This window comes from Osmerus mordax, chromosome 11 (genome assembly GCF_038355195.1).
Source record: "Osmerus mordax isolate fOsmMor3 chromosome 11, fOsmMor3.pri, whole genome shotgun sequence".
Classification (NCBI taxonomy): Eukaryota; Metazoa; Chordata; class Actinopteri; order Osmeriformes; family Osmeridae; genus Osmerus; species Osmerus mordax.
The window spans coordinates 11,960,633-11,979,726 of record NC_090060.1 but is presented as its reverse complement, the minus strand read 5'-3'; the positions used below and the strand labels follow the sequence as shown (position 1 = coordinate 11,979,726).

At 49.0% G+C, this 19,094-nt stretch overlaps 2 protein-coding genes across 4 annotated transcripts; one reads left to right on the top strand and one right to left on the bottom strand.

Annotated features, from left to right (window-relative positions):
• Positions 1 to 96: 96 nt before the first annotated feature.
• LOC136952100 (C-X-C chemokine receptor type 5) lies at positions 97 to 2,102 on the top strand. The gene is made up of 2 exons (XM_067246782.1): positions 97 to 223; positions 851 to 2,102. Exons 1-2 carry the CDS (start codon positions 173 to 175, stop codon positions 1,919 to 1,921), a joined length of 1,122 nt encoding a protein of 373 aa, XP_067102883.1. The 5' UTR covers positions 97 to 172; the 3' UTR covers positions 1,922 to 2,102.
• Positions 2,103 to 2,171: 69 nt separating this feature from the next.
• On the bottom strand, positions 2,172 to 18,822 carry bcl9l (bcl9 like). 3 transcript variants are annotated; one of them, XM_067246515.1, is made up of 9 exons: positions 18,512 to 18,822; positions 10,637 to 10,715; positions 9,830 to 10,219; positions 8,195 to 8,320; positions 7,532 to 7,706; positions 7,194 to 7,278; positions 4,511 to 6,908; positions 4,076 to 4,330; positions 2,172 to 3,946 (listed from the first exon to the last, which is right to left on the bottom strand). In XM_067246515.1, the coding sequence occupies exons 3-9, from the start codon at positions 10,137 to 10,139 to the stop codon at positions 2,751 to 2,753; spliced, it is 4,545 nt and encodes a 1,514-aa protein (XP_067102616.1). In that variant the 5' UTR covers positions 10,140 to 10,219; positions 10,637 to 10,715; positions 18,512 to 18,822; the 3' UTR covers positions 2,172 to 2,750. The 3 variants fall into 3 exon arrangements, with proteins under 3 accessions (XP_067102616.1, XP_067102618.1, XP_067102617.1); XM_067246517.1 differs by having other exon boundaries at positions 8,195 to 8,317; XM_067246516.1 differs by having other exon boundaries at positions 9,830 to 10,216.
• Between the last annotated feature and the right edge of the window lie 272 nt (positions 18,823 to 19,094).

Here is a 19,094-nt window from a genome sequence, read left to right as displayed (position 1 = left end):
ACATGCAAATGTAAAAAAAAAAAAGACAGCATGATACACTCTGGTGCACCAGGAAGTCCATAACAAACTGTCTGCATGGTGTATCGACGCTCATAAGACCTTTCCCTGCAGACAATAGTGTACTCTGAATTGACTCAGGCACACAAAAGGTATAGCTACAAATTACATTATCATGGCTGTTGTGACAGAGGGAGTTTATGATCTCGAAACGTTTGACAATAAGGTGAGTCTCCATCAATCTATGGTCTAAAGTAGGCCTATATTAAATGTACCCACATTCTTGCTTGGTCAGGCAACATTTAAGATACTGTCAATCTTGACAGAGATGATCTGGATTTCAACTAAATGAAAAATAGTCTGTTGTGCAGTTTTAAGCAAATGTTGCTTTTATGCTCTGTAGGATGCTGCCATAAACAGTAGATTATGTTTATTTATCTGCTACAAAGCTAAAACATGTTAAAATTAAACTATTTGTATAACTTATTATAGTGATGTAACTATCTACTCAGGTTTACTGATGCTCAATATTCCCTTTCAGTCTTTCTCCGTTGAAATGTGTTTTAGTATTAAGGGATTGTGATTTCCATTAGAAACATATTTTATATTGTATGAGTGACTGACTATTTTATTTTATATTTTATTTTCAGTTGGTCATGATCACTTTGGGTAATTGGTCACAGATGGTTGATGTGAGGTTGTCAACATCCAGTAGTTGGGGAAGTGAATCTGGCCAGTTGTGTTTCCTGTAGATTTACATTACATGGTATACGTCTCTAACTAATGTACTCCTATTCTAGAAATCTGATTTATAAGACGCCATTCACAAAGCAAATTTTTGTTCTTTTTTCAGGCACTCTTTGAAGATTATTTTAGTGGAGATGAGAACTCATCAGACATTTCAGAGTTTGATGGCGAGTTCACCTGTTCAAGGGGGACAGATCTGCTGCTGTTTTCTACCGTGTTTCAGCCCTTGGCATACATCTTGATGCTTCTACTGGGCCTGACAGGGAATGGTCTTCTGCTGACAGTGCTCCTGAATCGCAGAGGCCTTCTGCGTGTCACTGAGATCTACCTGCTCCACCTGGCCGTGGCCGACCTCCTGTTCCTCTTTACTTTACCCTTTGCCTTGGCTCAGATGGTCATGGGTTGGGTATTTGGGGAATTGTTTTGCATAATGGTGGGTCTGTTGAATCGCCTGAACATGTTGTGTAGCAGTCTGCTTCTGGCCTGTATTGGTTGTGACCGCTACTTGGCCATTGTTCACGCGGTTCCCAGCCTACAGAGCCGTCGTCCCCGAAACGTGCACCTCACCTGTTTGGTCCTGTGGCTCATGTGTCTGATCTTGTCTGCCCCAAATGCTGCATTTCTCTCTGTGGCTGAGGTTCAGACTGTTCAAACGTGCACTTTCAACAGTCACGGCATCCATGCCATAAACTGGCGTCTGACCAACCGGTTCCTGACCCACCTCTTGTGTTTTTTCTTCCCACTGGCTGTCATGAGTTACTGCTACACAGCTGTGGTGTTTACCCTGTGCCACAGTCAGAGGAGCCTGGAGAAGCAGGGGGCCATTCGCCTGGCCTTACTGGTCACTGCAGTGTTCTGTCTCTGCTGGCTGCCCTACAACATCACCATGCTGGTGGATACCCTGGTGGAGCTGGGGGCCATTTCTAACCAAAGCTGTGAGGCCCGTGTCAGACTGGAGAAGGCTCTGGTGATGACAGAGTGCCTGGGGTTTACACACTGCTGTCTCAACCCCATATTGTATGCTTTTGTTGGAGTGCGCTTCCGTGGTGACCTTCTCAGGTTACTTGTTAGATGGGGCTGTGGCAGTGTTTGTCTGCCTCTCCTCAGAGCACCTCGGTCCTCTAGGTCATCAAACTCTGAGGGAGGGACAGCCACTATCAATATCACGCTTATCTGAAAAATACCATCTCAGCTCCACCTGTCTGAATTTACATTTCTGACAGACATTGTTTTATAACAGCTTATCCATTGTACAAGCTGTACATGTTTGGAACTGTGCTTTCTGACTTCTGTAATTCAATTAGGATGTGTGATGTTAAATCGAATCCAAGGTGTTCAAGCACAGTACTTTCCTGTCCTGTTTAACTGCTAAACATTTACTATAATATTGCTTGTGCTTAATGTAAGTATAAAATAAAAAATTTCACCATGTCAACCCGTCTTTATTACCTTATTCTGATTTTCTCACAGACCAGTGTTGTGGCACATGACTGTTGTAATAAACAGTAAAAAAAATATATATAATAAATGAGACCAACGCTATTATATGGATAGACTTTGAAGTATTATTCTTTTTTAGACTTATATTAAAACAGTTATACAGAACAATTGCAAACAATCACAAATTGCAACTTATATACAGCAACTATATATTATATATATATATATTTTTCTTTGCACAACAGTTTGGTAGTCGGAGAGAATATTCCATGATATTAAAACAAATAGAAATTCAAGAGGCACTCCACTCTCCCCCTCACCTCTGCCAAAACAAATACACGCATCTGTGAAATATACATATTTTACAGACATTTTAGAAAATGGCTTCAGATTTGTTATTGAACCGCGTGCCGGTGTCTTTAATATTCTTTTTATCAGTCGTTCTCCAAAATGGGAAGACTATTACCGATATTTTTTTGACAATTGCAGGAATAACAACATTAATGAAAACATAATGGAAAAACAACCTATTGAAAATAAGGTTTTTACAGCTTTAGAGAGTTGAATCAGAAAGGCATGTTCGCCATACTTCCAGGACCATAACCTATGGGACTGTCCAGGGACATACCCCTTTGTCTAAGTGACTGGGGGCCCATCATACCAGACTGTGGGTGTGGGGGGCCCATCATAGGGCCCTGGGGAGACATAAGAGGCCCCTGAGGACCAAAGGGGTCTCCTGGTAGGGACATACCTCTCTGCTTTGCCTGCATCATCATCAGGTTTTGCTGGGCCATCAGGTTGTGTGGGTGCTGTTGTGGGGCCATCATAGCTGGATGTGGGTGGGAGGGGTGGTGTAGAAGGCTGTTAGCCATCATGGCCTGTGGCTGCTGCTGATGGTGCTGCTGCTGTAGCTGCTGCTGCATGCCTGTCCTACCCATCATATGTCCCGGGGGGCACATGGGGCCCATGCCCCCGCCCGACACCATGCCTCTGGAGCCTCCCTGAGGCATGCCCATGCCCTGGCGCATCCCACAGTGAGAGGGGTGGGGGGGTAGCTGTTGCTCTGCCATCATGTTCTGGAGATTAGCAATGTGTGGGTTGGAGGAGGGTGCGCTGCTGTGTGGAGGGCCAGAGGAGAGCTGTTTAAGGAGCTGCTGTGGGGGAGGCTGCTGGGATGGGGGACCCTGGTGGGGGTTTTGCTGGGACTCGCTCTTAGGGAAATACTGCAGGGTGCTACTGGGCTTGTCGGAAGGAATGATTCGGGACAGATCGAACTCTGGGATGCCAGTGTGGCTTGGCCGGATGACCTCACTCAGGTCCGGCCCATCCCCAATGGACATGGGTGCGAAAGAGTCAGAGGGGTGAGGCTGGCGCTGGTGGGACATCCCCTTGCTGAGCAAATGGAGCTGCTGTGGTGGAAGAATGTCTTCGTTGGGCTGAGAGAACTGTGGGGGCATGCCACCGATGGGGGAGTGCATGGGTCCATGGGAGGGATGCTGCATGCGAGGGAAGCCGCCCATCTGGTTCTGAGGGTGCATCGGTGAGATATTGCAGGGCCCCATTCCGTCTGGGGGTCCTCCGCCCATCATGGCAGGGTTCATGCCAGACATCCCCATGGAGTTGGGGGAGCCCAGCATAGGTCCAGAGGGGTCGTGGCTGAGCTGGGGCTGGAGCACCATTCCCATGGGGCTTTGGGGCCCACTGTGTGGCCCCATTGACCCCTGGGAGAGAAGCATTTGAGCCTGGTGGTTCCCCATGTTACCTGGGGGAGGAAATGGGGGCAGTTTTAGGTGTAAAGCTATTATAGTATACACTAGGACAGATCAACATCTAACCACTCAACTGTTGTAATAAAATCTGCACCACTTTAGGAATGAGGTGTTCACCATACCGCCAATGTTGACGCCAGACAGAAGAGGGCGATCGGGAAGCATCTCGTCGTCGGACGTGGCGATGGTTTTGATGGCGTCGTGGTAAAGAGGGGTGGAGCTGGGCATGGCGTACTTGGACATCTGAGACATGATCAGGGACAGAGGATTCTGGGAGGGAGGGTTGTCTGGAGAAGAAGTGAAAGGCATGCTGGGATTCATGGAGCCTGGCTGGCTGATGGGGGTGGAGTTAGAACTCCTGGGGGGCAGTGAGGGGCCTGTTGAGAAACAAACACCACATAAACATGTCCTCATTGAGGAAGACGTTGTAAGCATTGTGCGACACTACACCGAACATTGGGTGGAGTGAAGGCATCCTGTTTCTTTAGTTTAGTGTTTAATACGTACAGAGCCCATATCCCCCCCCCCCCCCCCCCCCCCCTCTCCCAAAAACCTACCTGTCTCTGTGGAGCTGCTTCCTCCATTGCCCTTTCCACTGGTTGGCCCACCTGGACTTGGAAGAGTAGTTTTGGGAGAGGACGTCCAACCAGGAGAGGCCACGGGCATGGCCGGGGATTTGAGCTGTCTGGGGGAGCCCGCTGGGGAGCGCAGCCCCAGAGTGGAGCCTCCCCCCATCACCTGAGGAGACTTCATGGAGGAGGACGATGGAGTGCCTCCACCAGAGACAGCTGGCAGCGGAGGATGAGTCCCAGTAGAGGAGATCTGAGAGGGGGACTTGAGGCCCGGGGCAGAGGGGGAGGGAAGGAGAGGCGAAGGCTCCTGGCTCAGGGACGGAGACTTGAGCTGATGGGGAGGGGGCATGGCTGGGGACACCATGGGGTTGACGTTGATTGACAGGTCAGAGGGATGGCGAGAGCCCAGGTCCGCCCCCCTGGGGCCTCCACCCATTGGCATGTGACTGAGCCGTGATGTCCCCCCCATCTGATTGGGCCCTTGCTGGTCAGGCCCAAACATCTCTGGCCCAGGCTGCTGAAGGTACCCCCCCTCCACCTGGCCCCCAGAGAATGAGCCCTGGTTTGGGAATTGAAGGGGGCCATCAGGTCCTTGGATCATTCCTTTATTCCCTCCCCTCCCATTCTGTGAAGCCCTGATTCGTGAAATGTCCTCATGGCTCAACATCTCCCCTAAAGACCCTCCACGCAGCCTCTGAACCAGCATCATCTGCTGCTGAGAACTCATCTGAGGGTTCATGTTCATATTAACGTTCATATTCAGCTGGTTCCCAAGAGGGGAGTCGACTAGGTCCCTCATCTGAGGCCCGCCCCCTCCTCCAGGGGAACCCACCATCTCCCGTGAGCCCGGGAAGTCCATGGGTTCACCCCTGGAGGGAGGACCTCTGCCCATGCCCATGTTGGGAAACCCTGGGTCCATCAGCCTGGGCCCAAGCCCTCCCTGCTGATGATGCTGCTGCTGCTGCTTGGCCAGCCGGTCCAGCTCCAGCCTGTGCAGGCCCTGCAGCTGACGCTTCTCCATGATGCGGAACATCTCTTCCCGGGTGAGAAGGCGCTCGGGGTCCCCCTGCATGTGCTGAGGGTTTCCACCCGGCCCACCAGGAGGATAGCAGCCGTGAAACGGACCCCCACCACCCATATTAGGGGGCATGTCCTCTATCCAGACCATTCCTGGTCTGGGGGGCCTCTGAGGGCCCAAACCCTCCATTGACAAAACACCTCCAGGGCTACCAGGGAACCCCCCGCCTCCAGACGGCCCTCTCTGCATTTGGGCCAGGAATCTGGGGCCCCGGGGCCCTTCTTGGTGCATGTCTATCATGCGAACGTTACCCCCCATTCCACCCCCCATCATAGGTCCAGGGCCCCATTGTTGCTCTCCGGGCTTGCTATGGTAAGGGGGAGGGGGTCCTCTCATCATCATAGGGGGTCCTCCCTGCATTCCCATCTCAGACATCATCCTGAAATGCTGTGGGTGGGTGTGGGGTTGGATCTCCTGCTGGCGCCTCTTCTCCTGGTAGTACTCCTCCTGGAGCTTCCTCCAGGCCATCTGCTCCGGGGTCAGGCCATCGGGCCCAAGCAATGGGCCCATGTCCAGGCCTGGGGAGGATAGGTGGTGGTGGGGGTGAGGTGGCATACCCTGGTGTGGGCCCATCTGGGAGTCATCCATGGCCGGCCCTCCTCCCAGGTTCTGGGTCTGGGATATGATGGACTGCAGGGGCTCCTCATACTTCTTCATCCCACCCATAGGGGGCATGCCTGAAGGCAGGATATTGCTGCTGTTGCAGTTGCCAGCATTATTGGTACCAGTGTCCCCTTCCTCTATAGTACCGCTGCCCTCAGAGTTATTGTTCAGGTTGGCGTTGTTGTTAGGGCCCCCGGGTTCTCCAGGGGCTCCTCCAGGCCCGCTGCGTAGCAGCAGCCTCTCGATGTCCCTCAGGGTCTGCAGAGAGCGCTCCCGGTGCTCCAGCTGCTCTTTAGACAGGCCGTCCGTGTTCACCGGGCCCCCTCTCTGTCCTGGGTCTCCCTGCAGGTGGGCTGAGAGGACAGACGGACTACCCGAGGGGGAGATGCCTTCCCCGGGGTTGGGCATCCCCCCTGGCCCCTCTGGGGCCGGGCCTGGAGGGGTGGCCGTGCTGCAGGAGGGCTTATGGGGAACGACACTGGAGCTATTGCTGGAGGCTCCGCCAGGTCTGCTTTGGGAAACCTCCCCATCCGGGTGGCCTGCTGAAGATGGGGTCCCTGCCGGCTGCAGGTGGCCCCCTACACCCCCCCCCACAGAAGCGGGCCTCGGGGTCCCACTTTGAGACTTGGGGGTACCCATAGGAGGGGTGCTGCTGGAGCTCATCTGCTCGGACAGGCTGGGCAGTTTCCCTGACAGAGGACCCTGACAGACGAGATGGAGAGGAAGATAGAACCATGAGGAGGAGAAGTCATCACACAGGAGAAAAACAGCCTGCTTGAGCGATCACATTGTTCTCTTCACAAGTGGGTGTTAAAAAACAGGAACAAAGAGAGAGTATGGAAATGGTTAAACAAATACAGTGAAACATCCCCACAAGCATCTGCAGCTGGAGTCAGCGAGGACGCACTTTCAGTCGGCTATATATATCTATTGCAAGCTGGGTACTGTTTGTCTGTGCGCATGCACACGCGTGTTATGTAGTCGAACCTGCTCCAGCTTGGCGCGGGGGACGTTCTGCTGGTGGAACAGGAGGATGGAGTCAGAGTGGCCGTGCATCACGGCCTCGGCGGCGCTGGTGGAACAACGGGAGAGCACAGGGGGGTTACACAGCACCGCTTCCCTACCAACAGACTCACCCGTGGCCCACGAAATAGAAATGAGCAAGACAAAGCACATTCTGATGACGTTAAGAAACCATGATGAAACAACCTTGACGCTAAGGAAACGAATAGAGGCCATGGCTGGCATGGAGTACAGCAAATGTATCGTATGGCTTTGTGACAAGAGGAAACGTTGTGGTGGGAGTAGGGGTGGGGGTTCCTCACCTGTTGGCTAGGCTGGTAGTGAAGACGTACACCACTTGCTGGGAAGGTCTGGGCAGCTCGGAGCGCACGCCTGGCCCCTGACCCCGTCCCAGGGCCGGGCCCCCGGGGTCCGACATGGCCCCGGCTGTGGAGGGACCGGAGAGGCTCTGGATGGGTCCGACCATACCTCGCTCCCCTGGGAGAAAACAACACCAACACTCAGCTCGTGTGGACTGCACGAACGGTGGAAAAACAATATGTCCTGCCCTTCTGCAAACACTAGAGGGAGCCAACACACATGGAAAAGGCTCCGTCAAGGTTCCTGCTAGCTGACATCACGTCATCCGATTGCTTCACTAAATGCAACAGGTAGTCGTTACTGCATTCAACTGTTAATCTATTCCATCCTAAAACCGCACTTATACAAGTGTTTACATAGTGGGGTGGCAGTTTACAACAGTAGCAGTGATTGGAGTGCCATGGTAGAGAGGGTGCTACAAGTGGCTGTAGTGCTCAGTGGAGATTGCAAGTTGACTTGACCCGCTGTAAAGCAAAACAAGCTTTAAAACGGCAGTCCATCCATCCCTCAACTGGATGGACTACATTTAAAGGAATGGAAATGAAAGCGGGACGGCCTAGAGACGGTTGTGAGGTCCGATGCTGCTCAGCTCCTGGAGGACTCACGGATGATGGCGGGGTGTGGTTTGTCCTCGTCCTCCTCAGTGTCGGGCCCAGAGCACCACTCATCCCCACTGTACGGCTGTTTCTTCTCCAGGACGCAGCGCCGCTTACTGCGCATAACACCCTCTGCTGAAGAGGACACACACAGACACACACAGGATATGACTAATAGAAGTCGGTTGAAAGCAGTCACGAATGCCAACACACAACACCAATTCAGCAGTAATCCTTCAAGTACCGTATGGAAAGCTGTTAAAAGAAAACGGCCACATCGCCCATCTATTATCCTTTAACCTTGGCTAGCAGACGAAACGCTGTGAGGGTGGAGGGGGGCAGGCGGTCAGGTCTTTAGTTGGTACACACAATCTACAACGCAGAGGCCAACTGCAGACCTGACCTTTTCTGCACCCTCCTTTGATCCCAGCAGACACTGGTTTATGTAAAGAGTTGACTCGTTCTCTTGCTCGCCCTTGCTCACTCCCTTTCACTCATCTTCCACCCGCCCCCCCCCCCCCCCCCCCCTTCCCCTCTTTTTCGCTGGTTTACATTCACTTCCTTCATTGTCCCCGTCCAGGTGTGCTGTTGGAGTGGTTAGGTAGTGGGAGGATGACTTGCATTTCATTTGAATGCATTGCCCCCCGCCCCCCCACCCTCTCCTCTCCTCTGGACAGAAATGAGATCACAAGGAGAGAGAGGGGGGAGTGAGACGGGACGAGGGAAGAGAGAATGAAGCCGGAGGTTTCCCTTCAAAGGACCCACCCCATCTTTCATTCTCTCCCGCCTCTCAGCTTCTGTTATTCTTTGTGTAGTAACCACGCCCATCCCTCTCAGCAAGGTGCTTGTGCCCATGTGTGCGTGTGTGGTTCTGTTTGTGTGCGTGTTTACGTTTGGAGTGGGTTGCAGTATTGTTACAGGAAGCCCAGATGACTCAGTTTCACAAAATCCTATTACCACCCCATTATTTGCCCACTACCTCCGCCAGTCAGGCCTTTGAACGTACCGTATAAAAAGCATCATGCAAATAAGAACAGCACATACCCAAAACAGAAATGCAAATGAAAGTCCAGTTTACACCCTTCAGTCAAAGACAATCCTAACTTACTATTCACACACACACACACACACACACACACACTGCCTCTGACACAAATTCACACACACCGACACAAGCTCTGAGGAACTATGTGCAGAAGCATCCGATATCTTGTCTGTGTGCCATATGAACACAATCGGCTCCCCAGCCACCCTGGGCTCTGCTCTCCTCTTTGCCTGGCTCGTCCTCTCACCTTTGCAGAAAACCCCAGAAGCTCTTCCCCCTCACTGTCGTCACTGCAGCTACATCCCACACCAACACAAGTTGGGGGGGGGGGGGATTTTTTTGACACCTCAAACAAAAAGGTCAGGGCTTTTCAGAGTGAGTATAAAAACACGTTATTCAGTCCTCCCGAGTCCACTGGCTTCCTGCTGGGGGTGGTGTGCGCTGATACGTCATTTTGGTATTTCTGGTAAAGATCAGAGTGATAGGAAGCTACAGGAAGTGTCGCCGCACACACTGGATGGAATGTAGCTAGCTGCTTCTCTGGCCCTAACAGGCTTCTGTGTGTGTGTGTGTGTGTGTGTGTGTGTGTGTGTGACTACCTTTGGAATCAGGCTCCATGACTGGGGTGATGGCATCTCTCTGCTCTCCAGAGTCAATAGACACGCTCCTCTCCCGTTTGGTCTTGGCTTTCAGCATCCCGCCCCCAGCACTCACCGACTGGCTGATGCTCTTCAGCACAGGGTTGCCAGGAGGAATCTGATTGGTTTTCACTCCATGGTTTCCCGCCCCCAGGCCCTTGGACCCCAGGTTGCTGGCAGCTCCCTGCTGCTGAGTTACATTTGGGATCTTGGATTGGCCATCGCTGGTCGCTTGCTTGCCATGATTGGACAGTTTATTGTCGGGGTGCATTTGGTTTGCTGATTGTGAAAGTCTCAGGCCGGGGCACGGACGCTATCAGTCTGTGGAGCTCACACTTCTCACCCACACTGCTGAGGACAGAAGGAGGAGACAAGCCTCACCGAGGAGAACAACTGCAACTTCTCCAAACCGACGCCCCCCCCAATCAGGCTTCTGGTCAAGAGTTATTATGGGTCAAAGGGTCATAGGTGATTCGATTTCCAACACATTTAGCGGCTAGGTTTGATTTGTGGGTGGACGTCATCTACATAGCAACACAGATACAAATAATTAGCATGTAGAAGGTGTCCTGGTTCATTTATCCCAGCTGCCATCATTTGTCTGAATGATTGCCACATTTCATTATTAAGCTGAGCAGGGTAGGCAATTATGTGCTACTGAAGAGACCTAAACAGTGTGACATGGAGCAAGAAACAAGTGGTCCTCAGCTCTTTAACAGTTGTGGTGATGATGATGGCCACCAGTATGGTTGGGCCTAGTCCACTTACCTCAGCCAAACACTTTGCTGACACACTGGGACATTCTGCTGTGGTGCTCTCTAGGACTCTTCACTGAACGCCCACTGACCTGGGAGACAGGAGAGAGGCAGGAGAGAGAGAGAAGCAGAAGAGAGAGAGAGCGGAGGTGTCAGGAGGAAAACTGTCGGTCTATGAGAGCATATCAAAAAGTGAACACAGCCTGGACTGGGTGTCATGGCTGACCCAGACAGTACTCATCACCTCTGGGTCAGCCTTTGCTTCCTGAGTGAGAAAGACAGATTGGGGGAGGGGGAGAGGTGAAAGGGGTGGGTGAGAGGATGAAGCCAAAGAGGAACTGTCTATTCCAACTGTAACTGTCCCTTTAAGAGCCAGCCAGTGAAAGGAGAGAGGTTGAGCAAGGGGGTGGGGCCTCCTGCTCTGGATCTCCACTCCCAAGCAGCTTGCAAACCACAAAAACTCCACCACACATTCCACAACATTATCTCACACTGGCCTACCTTTCGCTTGCCCATGTCCTTCACTCACTTTTTCAAAATGGCCAAGACATACATCCACTAGCTTGGGTCATTCATGCAATACTAGGAATAGGGCTACACTGCAGGGCCCACTCATTCCAGATAGCCGTTCATTTAGCATACTCTTGATATCAAATGCATCGTAATGTGGTTATCAAGTTATTGCAGAATGAACCATAATAACCCCAAATGATAGAACCTGGAGTGTGACCTGAGAGGCCTGCAGAGTCGACCAACACAAGGAGGCCCACACCTCGGTGGTGTGCCTAGCCAGGCCCCAGAGACCCTGCCAGGGACATGGTGAACCCACCCTGCTGGATTTAGTTACCACCTCCAGAACAGAGAGGAAGGAGGGGACCCAGGGCTCAGGACCCAGAAACCAGGACACACTGGAATCCACAACAGGATTTCCATTATGGGTTCAAGTCCATGACTGCCAGATCATGCCCTTATAACACCTGCATGCGGCTATAACCTCCTTGTGAGTTTGTACAAGGATCTACAAAAGTGTAGGTTTTATTTATTAATAGGAGTTCCCATGTTGCCCAACTCTTATAGGCTTGCGTGCTGAGAAAAATCCTGTATATTTCATCACTGTTTACACAGGTTTCAACAAGACACCACAGGACACCACAAACCTGTTGGATAAGAAGTAGCCTACATGAGTAGACAACACACACACACACACCACCTTAGTCCACATTCTCAGTACCAGGTTGCATCAATGGTCAACCAAAATAACCAGTTACCACTGTTTCCTCCTGACATACATAGGTTAAGGAAGTACGGCGGAAAAAAGGCATAAAACCACAAACTCCCAACCTTTCTGCTTTGTTTTGGACCATTTTCGATTGTTGGCTTAAGCTCCAACCACAGAGCCCAAGCGGCCCATTCCCGTTCCCAAAGCCTTTCGTACCACTCACCTTAACAGCGATGGTAAACACACACCCACAATTAGTCATTAACCAACATCGGCTTGGTCAACGTCAACACAGAGCTGCGCTTTGTTCACAGACTGAAGACTCCATCAGTCATTAACCAAGAGAGGACAGAATAAAGATCACGTCAGTCTTCTGACTGACTCACCTAAAAAAGGACAGTACAGTATACAGAACCCCTACCTCCCCTTAGAAAAATATGTATCATTGTAAATGAATATTGGTTTGAAATGTACCGGGTATGAAATATGTTTACAAGTGACTATGGGTAACTATCCATGGCAATTCAAGGAAATAAATGATAACTGTAAATATAGGCCTTATTTCTGGTCAATCATACTCCTCCATAATGACTACCGGTAAGTCATGGTTCAGACATCACTTTCGCTTATCTCCATTTTGGCAATACAGATTTGTCAAAATCAGGAGAGGTACCTAATAAATGCTGAACCGTCAAACATTTTGAGACAGTTTGCGTAGAAAAGTTCAGGAAGCTGAAAATTTGACAGGAAGTGTTCCAACCATTCACATCTAAGCCCTTTTTAATACAGTCGAGAGACCAGACAAAAAAACATATCACTTATGTTGAGTCCACACATACGATTACTGTGTCATACACACAGGGCTGTGATTGTGAAACGACAAAACACAGGGAATTAGGAGGGAACTCGTTCTGTAACTGTGCTTTCAGAAAAGGTTCTCTCCTTTGATGTTTGACATTTTGGAAGGTTTGAGAATAAATCAAATTGGAACACAACCTATTAGAAAGGAAAGAGAATAATTTACTGAGTTTGAACATGTGCAACGCTTTTTTGTTTACCACATTCACAAAGAATGCATACAAGTAGATGAGATTCCCTAAACTTAGATTACACTTTTCATAAAGATGCTATAGGCCTATAGAAAGATAAATCAATACTTGAAATACAACAGTTTGAAGTGAGTAACAGTTGAATGTTGCGTTTTCCTGACTAAATTGCACCACTTACAAAATGCGCATTGTTCTGAAGGAGAAAAGAAAATTGGACGACTGGAAAGTCAGTCTAGGAAAGCTAAACATTTAAAAACGACACCAATCACAGCATAACTCAACATTGTGGTAAGAAATATTCACCCTGCAGTTTGAACATGGTTTATTTGCTAGGATTAAAATAATTGCGTTGCCTCTTTAACTAATGGCTCGGTTGAATTTACTCAGGCATTTCTCCTTGCTGTGGGAAAAGCTGATCTGCCGTCTTTGAACATGTCCAGTACGGAGATTCAATAGCAAACCTGGGTGTCTGCTTTCTATGTTGCTCCCTGGGGCAACAGCAGGATGTAGACAGATCAGAACATGGGAACGGTGTCTATATGTCTGTATGTCTCTGTGTGTGAAGATAGAGAGACAGAGAGAGAGACAGAGAGAGAGACAGAGAGAGAGGGGGGGGGGGGGGGAGGGGAGAGAGACCCTGTTTAGTCCCACAGTGGATCACACAGTAGTGCTCAGTATTTTTAGAGAGCAAGAGGGGTATTTATAGGCCAGCAGTCCCCTGGGAAGCCAGGCAGCAGGAGGAGAGGGAGGAAAAGGCAAGGCCCAGGCCAGGAGGGAAGACACGGGGGGCACAGAGCTGCTTTGTGGCCTGGGACGGGTGAACACTGAGGCCAGAGTGTTTTAATTGTGATGAATGGGAGCAGAACGTTTATGACGCAGTAGCGCACACACAAACACAGAGATGCACAGTTGGGACTTGATGACATTGGCGGGCTTAACAAACTGCATTTGAGCATGGCGCCACCTGTAATGTGGACTCATGGGGTTGGGGGTGGGATGAACATGCAGGGCCAGTGTGTCCTCTGGGCCGGGGCTAGACAAGGCCCTGGCCGGCTCAATCCTGCCTGTTTGTTTCCAAAACAAGATCCTCAGTAAGGCAGGCTGCGCTGACATGTAACCTTGTGGGAGGTTGCCCTGAACTTTCCTGAATTTTAACTTGCAGCACAATCGAGGCGGTTTCCTTGTTGGAGCACTATTTTTAAAAGCATACTCACTGAAAGATGGCTCTCGAAGTATGATGGAGCAAAACATGTTGCACCTTGTCTGACCTACCTTCTCCCAAGTTCCACTAAACTCGTATTGGAGTCAAGGGTGAGTCACAGGTAAGTAGGCTAGTATTCCTTAAAAAGTGCAATAAAAATGTAAATTACTGAACTTCTGCACCCAAGCCATTTTGGTCAAAGGTCTGTAGGAATGCTCTTGAGCCTTTTCAGAGCATCACCTGAAAGGGACACCTTTGAACTTTTCCTTTCAGATGACACTGAAAAACAGGGGAGACTGAGTTGTGACACAATAATACATCCTAGACCCACTCCCAAAAATTGCAGTATTCCAGCTTTCAGGGTCCCTTCAATATTTAGGGTTAGGGTTAGCTAACAATAGTTTAATAATTTGTTGCAGCCAAGAACAAGTTATGGATTTGATTGCAGCTGTAATAGAGTAGAATACAGTTGCCCTACAATACATTCAACACGTAGCTAGGTGATGCCCTTCCCGTCATTAGGCTATGCCTGCTAGAAGTGGAATGAGTAGACCAAGAAGGTAATACAGGTGACCTCATTGTCACCTCCTGTTTTGGTTGTTAACCCCAACATGAGTCAAAGTTCCGCCAACACCATAGCTAAAAAAAAAAAAACACTTCTCGGTGTCCTGATAACAAACGTGACTGTCACCGTAGGAGACGCAGTAGCTTGTAACTCAACCTGACACCTGAGGACGGAAGACTTTATCTCCTCGCTCTACAGTGTGCTTCATTCACCCATTCACTCTACTCTTATTGGGCTGAAGTGGTTACAACTTCACCCAGATTCTAAACCGTCTCCATAAAATGTTCAGTTATCGGCTGAGTGGCACTGCAAACACCAGCCAATCAGCATGCTCTGTTAAGATATAAAAAGACAGGTAGACCAATACTAAATGAAGTAGAGGTTGAACCATGTGTTTTAATTTGACCAATGTCCATACATGCACAATTTGACCCTGAGAAGTAGGGTAAAACGAACAGTGATCAATCTGGTTCATTATGCTACGACACAGCCCTGCTCCTTCAAATTATTTTCTCAACGCCAACCCCCCATACCTTTCTCAATCACACTCTTGTTCTTCCCTTATAACATGCGGTTTGTTTTCCAGCAGCTTGTTGTCGTGGGAGTGCGACGGCCTGTGAGCTGGGTTACTGCAGGTCAGCACTCCTATGTACAAACCATGAGCTCCATCTCTCTCTCCCTCTCCCTCTCTCTTTCTCCCTCTCTCTTTCTCCCTCTCCCTCTCCATGCCACTGGATGCTGGACAAAATGAGGGGCTGGTCTCTTTTATTCTCACTCAGTATGAGGACGCCGCCTGACCCCTGGTTTCCTGCAACCGGTGTGTTGGCACAGAAAGAATGTGTACTCAACTCTGTGTGTCCTCCATATTGAAGAAGTTCTCAGAGAATTATCTCCAGCCGTCTGCCATCAGCACCCAAGGGGGGGGGGATGCAATGCATTGTGGGAGAGTACACAGGTGACAGCCAAGAAATCAACCCAATGGGGGCGTTGAAGCAGGTTGCTGTGGCAACAAAACATGACATGGGTCTGAGTAAATATAGGCTAAGCAGTAGGAGATGAGAGGACACAGAAATGACTAATGTCAGAATGAGACCTGAGATAAAAAAAACACGAGATATGATCTACCACACTTGTTGAGGGTATGCTCAAATGAAACCGACAAAAAAAAAAAGATGTGGGAACAGAGGAATGAGACATCTGATGTTTCAGAGCATAAAGAGCTGGCAGATCCCAGAGAGAAATGGATAGAACGGAGTTGTGTAAGCAACGACAAACAGCCTGTAGTCACAGGTTTGAGGGAGGGATCCCATAATGAACGCTGCACTGGAGTCACATTAGTAACATACCAACATAAAGGTGCCGTGAGTGGTGGAACGCAGTCTGCTTGATGCTTTGTATTTCTGAGAAAGGTATAGAGAATAGGTATAGAAGCCATGCTCACAAGCGGAATCTCTTGTACTAGCTGGGAGTCTTCAGGTGACCCCACAGAGAAAGAAGGCGCTGAAGAGGTTCTGACTGAAAATTAAGCGTAAAAGACTGCAGTCATCCACTCCCAGGCTTCCCCTACACGCGTGGACGAGGAATTGCAGGGCTCGGTTTTTACTGAGGGTCAAGGGTTGTATCTTTTCCAACACATTCTGGGAAGGGAGCCAACTAGAGCAAGGAAAAAGCCCAAAATGCAGCCGCAGTACAGACAGAAGGGAGACAGTTTGACACAGAAGGAGTGTGTGTGTGGGGAGGGGTGGGGGGGTAGGGCAGGGTAGGGAGTACTGATGGATAGAGGCCATTCTGTGTGTGAGAGGAACTAAACAGGGGGGCTATTCGTACAAAAAAAAATTTGAGGATGGAGAGACATGGCAGTGCGAAGTTGGGGACAGAAAATAAACGGTGAGGCAGAAGGACTGTACATTCTTATTGGATGTGTTCGTGCGTGTCAGTAAACCATGCTGTATGCAATTTCCGATAAACCATAGGCCTACCGTTTACACTTACTCGAGTGTCTCTGCTCTGATGCCTCGTGTACTCTGCTTGGTGGAAACCTTCTCGATATCACATTATTCTTTCATAGCTCAGCTAAGCAATGCTGCTTGTAACTCACCCCAATGCTCTCAGATCACCTAACCAGATAAGAAACAGTGTCAGCAGCACACTAAATCTGCACTGGAGTTGTCGCTTCGGATGACCATGTAGTGTCCGTCATTGATAGTCAAATGTTCTTGGGTTATTTATTCAAATGAAGTTTCATTCTGAGCATCCAATTGTGACGACCTGTCATGTCTGTTGACGTTCAGAGCTTTGTTTCGCGTTTACGCTACTTGAATTTCAGAACTGCATACTACTAATACTGCTGGGAGCATCCACTAATACCCCTGTATAAGCCCAATTACTGATCATACAACCAGTAGCCTTCGAACTACACTGTACTTGAGGCACAGAGAGCACCAAATAAAAGTAACCTCCGAAGAACTGTAGGGTTACATTTCAGATGGCAAGATGCCTATGCTCACTATATCCCTCAGCATGTACAGAAGCTTACTGGAACAGAAAGGGGAATGCATCAGGTTAAGTTTCAATACAAGACTGATAAAGGAATAGCGTAGGCTGTTGCACAAGCAACTGTTCTATTGGTTGTGCAAGCATCAATGGCCAAACTGAATCCAAGAGTGACAGAGCATGATGATCTAAACAACTAAAGTTGAAAACAATAAGGTCTGAGGTGTTGAGTTTGTAGGCTACTCAGCGGTAACACACAGTGGGCTGTAGGCAGCTCTAAAAAGACAATCCGGATCAAGTTTCGAACTCTGTTCTGCACTATATATAGCTCTGTAGGATATCTCTCTCTCACACACACACACACACACACACACACTGCTGACTGACTGATGGAAAATTATGCTGTCTTACAAGTGGGTCAAAGTGCAGCTTATCACACAATATTGAACCACATATTTGGTTTCAAATGGTAAAGTGGTGGTAGTCAAAACCATGAGCAGTAGACACTAAAACATTTTAAATGCCAAATCAACATGAATGTGGACACATCTATACTTGAATCAGGTCACCATAACACAACCCATTTCTTTGGCCACTAGTGACCAAGTCTCAATAGGTCTAGCTTTATGACATGGGTTTTTAATGTTCTCAACTGGCATATATATTTTATGTATTTTGGGTCGTATGCCACGGTCCTTTAACAGGGAAAAATTAATGCAGGAAAACATACGCTCGCTGTCCCGCACCCAATCATTGAATGACATGTGAACTGCAAGACGCGTTATTAACGTTGGAATAAAGCGTATGAAGTTGGCCAAAGGAACTATCACGTGCCTAATGGCATGGCGAGCTCTCGGCTACCTTGTCACTAGCCAGTCCCAACATACCTGGTTGAAATGTAGCCAGATATGCTATCTAGCCAACTAGCCTGCTAGCAACTAACTTAGCTACAATAAATTTACCTGACCAGGTAGAAATGCAGTTTTAAAATGTGCATATTGTTTCGGCGAAACGGGTTCGCTAGGAAACGGCCATCACACGGAAAGGGCCCTAATCACCTCAGCCACACTGCTAAAACATTGTGATTGAGTGGCGTCTCGCTAACAGCTAACACACTAGCTAGCTAGCAAATAGCACTAGCTAGCTACCCAGCTGACGTTTCTCTTCTAAGACGCTAGCTAACTACACATCTGCACGGGAACCTACTGGATTGGAACTTAGTTTACATGTAGCTAGCACTTCTAGCTAATGATGGCAACGACAAAGAATACACAACTAAAAGTCAACTAATTATTATGAACGCTTAAAGCTACTGACACGCAGCCATTGACATTGTGGAAGAGGAGTTGTTCTCTACCTACCCCATTTGCTTAGAATATGAGGAGGCCGATGTCAGAGTGACGGCCAGCCGACATTCCCCGAAGTGTCCGCCACCGCTTGCTCCCTACCACTGCGCAAGATCCTCCCGATTTTAGCAACCAAGAAGGAGCTGGTGCAATTTCACGGTGGTCGGGTGAACGATAATCAACAAAACGTCGTTTTGAGCGCTCAAACCTGAGGACGCGTCCTCGAGCAGACTGTGGTTCATGACTCTACGTTTTAAGATGTGGAAGGGCAGGAGGACGTTGCATTTAACGGCGCGAGTATATAGCACACTACCAGCCACTGACAATAACTGATGTGGCCACAGAGGCATCCGTGTATCATTGTGCTGATGATTATCCAAGGCTGCCACTAGTATACACACACACACGCACGCACACACACACAAACAAATGCGCGCGCACACTAATGGTCGTCAAGACATTAGAGTGCGCATTAGTTCAGCAGAATTGACTATTTAGAGTGAAATCTTTCAGAAACATGATGATGGCAAACAATACAATTTCACCAAAACTCGGGAATAATCAAAACATGTATTATATCACGTAATTTACTGTATTA